Genomic DNA, 4,139 nt, shown 5'->3' on the forward strand with positions numbered 1-4,139 from the left:
GCGAGATCCGCAGCGCCACGTGGTTGCTCGCGACTGGGTCGCGGCGTGCGCGCGTGGACTGGACCGGCCGAAGCTTCGGCCGGTGCCCCGGCCCCAAACGTTTCCCTTTTTACTTTAGAGATGGCAAATCTTACTCAACGACATTATAATTTTATCTAATTTCGTATGATAAATGTAGACGTTCGCTCACAAATGCTAAAAATCTGACATCAGATTTTTAACATTTGCTTTTTTATTGATAGGCATGTTTATGCGTATTGAAGGAAAGACTTCCGGAGAAATACAGATTTCCGATCAAAACCCCGTCTCTTCCCGCGCGGAGATGGCAAATCTTACGTGGCAAGGCGCGAGCCAGTCGCCACTTCATCACAATCACCACATCCATATCCCCACAGCGGCTGCCACAGTGCCACGTCGCCTGCAATCCATCCCCGGAGCGGGCCCCACCCATGGCGACGGCAGCCGCCGCCGCCGCGGCCGTCCCCGCCGGCCGCCACCAGCACCCCCACCACCTAGGCCTGCGCCTATGCCCCAACCCGCATCGCCTGCACCGACTGCGCCTCCCTGCCTCCGTTGCCTTTTCTTCCCCATCCGCCCCGTCCACCTCCTCCTCCTCCTCGTCGCTATCGGCCCCGGCGACGCCGCCGCCGGAGGGAGGAGGGCGGCTGGTGGCGGAGCTTGTGGGCGTGTTCAATGAGCTCACGGGTAGGATGGGAGAGGGCCTGGCGACCACCTCCTCGTCGCGCCTGCTCTTCCGCGCGCTCAAGCTGGCCCTCCCCGCCCTCCGCGACGGCGACGGCGGCCAGGCCCTCACGCGAGCCCTCGCGGTGGCTGCGACCTTAGCCGACCTCCAGGTGCTGAACTAGAGCTTCCTCCCCTGTTCCGTTTGCGTAAATAGGATTGTATCAGGGACGAAGCTAGAAAAAATGTTTGCTGGGGTCAAGTCTATGGCAGTGAGGTCGTCTTCAATAAATAGATAGTGTGTAGTACTAATTTAATGAAGCATTTCCTGATTTCATTGGGGTCAATTGACCCCAATGCCTACCAAACAGCTTCGTCCCTGGATTGTATCGTTCCCTCAAAAGGATTATATCGTTCCATTTTGGAGACTGGGAGTGGGTTTTCGTGTTCGCATGAAGTACTCGTAGAATTTAATAATTTTTGGCCTGTTACCTGTGGGTTCCTGGATCAAGTTCAAGTTCGCATGAACAAGAATTGCATTAATTAAGTAAACGATGAGTAACTCAATATGCCGAATTCTTTTTCAAGGATACGTCAAAGCTGACGTATCGAGATCATAGATAGAAGATGCCTAGAAAGGCAGATAGTTTTACAACTTAGCCACGGCATGAAAGCCAGTTTTCAGCATTCCTCGTTTCACAGTCACACTTCAGTTACACAAACTATTAACCTCAGGCTTAACTATGATTATTTATTTTCATGTCACTGATCGCTACTGTTTGGTTCATACTTTCCATTGAATTCCTCATTTATACCATAAGTTGAAGGCAATATCATCTGACTGTATTGATGGGCAGAGCCTTTCTTGGACGTGTAAATTGTCAAAAACCACTACAAGTTAACCCATGCTTACGATTAGGCTCTTTGACCAATTTCTAATCGCTCCATTTCCCTGTAAGGTTATGGTGATTCATAAGATATTTGCACTGCTTTGTATGATAACGCAGTTAAGCATCATTGGGCTTATTTATCCACTCTTAAGCTCTCATGTTAACAGGGATTTTGAATTCTTGTTGTATGCATGACGGCAGATGGATGCGGAAGTTATTTCAGCCGGCATATTGAGGAAAGCGCTTGATGCGGGGACTATAAGCATGAGCGATGTAGAAGCTCAAATTGGGACTGGCATAGCTGATTTACTGCACGAGAGCTTAAGGCTTAAGGTTGCTCATTCAAAGGTCGACGTATTGGATGATGAAAGTGCGAGCTCATTGAGAAAGTTTTTCCTTTCGTACTATGACATCCGGGCAGTAATCTTGGAGCTTTCTCTGAAGCTCGATACGATGAGACACCTTCAGTACCTCCCCAAGCATCTTCAGCGAGTAAAATCTCTTGAAGTAATGAAGATATATGCTCCACTTGCTCATGCTGTCGGGGCTGGTAATCTGTCGCTAGAGTTAGAAGATCTTTCATTTAGGTACTTGTTTCCTCATTCCTATGACCATGTCGATCAATGGTTGAGGAACCGAGAAGCCGAGTGCAAGCTCTTGATAAATGCCTACAAGGCCCAGTTGCTTCAGGCACTGAAATCCGATGATGAGCTGAATGAGATTGTGCGGGACATCTCAATTGAAGGGCGGTACAAAAGCCGTTTCAGTACTATGAAGAAGCTAGTAAAAGATGGCCGGAAACCAGAAGAAGTAAATGACATACTTGGTTTACGGATAATCTTGGACCCTCGATGCGATGGTGGCTCATCTGATTGGGGCCCCAGGGCCTGTCACAGGACACACGAAATCATTCGAGCTCTGTTGAAGGAAGTGCCAGGTAGGACAAAGGACTACGTGACACAGCCAAAAAGAAATGGTTATCAGAGCCTGCATGTGGCAATTAATGTAAGTGAACCTGGGAAGACGAGGCCACTAATGGAGATACAAATACGCACCAAGGAGATGCACAGAATTGCTATTGGTGGAGAAGCGTCTCACTCTCTCTACAAGGGTGGTCTTACTGATCCCGGAGAGGTGAGCCATCTACTTAATTCCAACTCTCTTTCTTCCTTTAAAGTACATTGAATCTTCTGGATTTATTAAGGCATTCGAGTATCTTTCAAAACATAGTAGATAAGTTGTTTTATCAAACATAGGGCCAAAACATGTACAAACATAGGCTTTATAAGTTTTATATAATGCTGCTTGCTACAAGATACGCCTAAATTTCATCCAGCATATGAGGCTTCTTACTGAAATTGTCACTGGGTTATACTCCCTCCGTTCCGATTTACTCGTCATGGTTTTAGTTCAAATTTGAACTGAAACCACAACGAGTAAATTGGAACGGAGGGAGTATAACCCAGTGACAATTTCAGTAAGAATAATAACAGTTAGTTCAGAGCTCACAGCTGAGATGGTAGTGACCTGGTTTGGTTCATGTTCCTAACTGATACACTCGTCTGCTTGATTTGACCATGACATATGGTTTTATCTTGAAATTAGCATTCTTATATACCTTTTTCAGAAACTGAACTGAAAGATTATTTTTGGGGCATGACTAAGAATCAGCATTCCTTGAATATTCTCCAGGCTAAAAGACTCAAGGCTATTATGTTGGCCGCGGCAGAACTAGCAGCTCTTCGCCTTCGAGACCTCCCAGCCAGTGATCATCGAGGAGGTGAATGCAAGAACCAGGCTTTCTGCCTTATAGACAAAAATGGTGATGGGAGGATCAGCATCGAGGAGCTCACGGAGGTGATGGAAGATCTTGGTGCCGAGGGCGAGGATGCGATGGCGCTCATGCATCTCCTTGATGCAAACAGTGATGGTTCCCTGAGCTTCGACGAATTTGAGTCGTTCCAGAGACAGGTGGGTGCAAGTTATACATCCGCCACAAGTTATCCTAACACAGTCGTATTCTCAAAGTCGCCCTTCTGGGACACAGTTTCTGATATATTTGAAGTGTTTCTGGCTTATCAGGTTGAATTGATGAGGAGCTTGGAGGATAGGGATGACCACTACACGAAGATACTGAAGGATAAGCTGCAGACAATCGACAGCGCTGGCCTCATTCACTTCTACCGCAAAGAGCTGGGAGACAAACTGCTTGTAAGCTGAAATATATGGGCCTTTCTTTTAAGGAGCTGCATTGTAGTTTTGATGTTGGTGCATACTACATTGAGATGTGGTTAACAGCATTGGATTGTACATACTTGCTGATTGTATGTCGAGCTATAGAGCAGGTCTGAGGAAGTAAAGGTTGTCCTCCACATTGTGCAGAACCTAGATGTGGCACTTTGCAATATATTTCTAACTCTGTACATATGGTATGGCTTTGCTCGTGTTACTTACATCATGTTGTTGTTATGAAAACAACTTTTGACTAGGGGTATCCTTTGTAGCAGGGTTAGTGAAATGTAAGTAACAGTGTGTGACGGCCGTATAACGAAGGTCATTGTACGGCCT

General features: G+C 46.7%; 1 protein-coding gene across 1 annotated transcript; it reads left to right on the forward strand.

Annotated features, from left to right (window-relative positions):
- The first annotated feature begins 368 nt into the window (after positions 1-368).
- LOC119327703 (probable GTP diphosphokinase CRSH1, chloroplastic) lies at positions 369-4,024 on the forward strand. Its single transcript, XM_037600810.1, has 4 exons — positions 369-854; positions 1,773-2,705; positions 3,264-3,542; positions 3,654-4,024. The coding sequence occupies exons 1-4, from the start codon at positions 450-452 to the stop codon at positions 3,789-3,791; spliced, it is 1,755 nt and encodes a 584-aa protein (XP_037456707.1). The 5' UTR covers positions 369-449; the 3' UTR covers positions 3,792-4,024.
- Positions 4,025-4,139: the final 115 nt, after the last annotated feature.

Source organism: Triticum dicoccoides, chromosome 1B (genome assembly GCF_002162155.2).
Source record: "Triticum dicoccoides isolate Atlit2015 ecotype Zavitan chromosome 1B, WEW_v2.0, whole genome shotgun sequence".
NCBI lineage: Eukaryota > Viridiplantae > Streptophyta > Magnoliopsida > Poales > Poaceae > Triticum > Triticum dicoccoides.

Excerpts from the sequence above, each read along its gene's own strand:
- LOC119327703 (XM_037600810.1), top strand. The coding sequence starts at position 450 with ATGGCGACGGCAGCCGCCGCCGCCGCGGCCGTCCCCGCCGGCCGCCAC. Across the intron at positions 2,706-3,263 it reads GTCTTACTGATCCCGGAGAG|GCTAAAAGACTCAAGGCTAT; the intron begins GTGAGCCATCTA and ends AATATTCTCCAG. Across the intron at positions 3,543-3,653 it reads TTGAGTCGTTCCAGAGACAG|GTTGAATTGATGAGGAGCTT; the intron begins GTGGGTGCAAGT and ends CTGGCTTATCAG.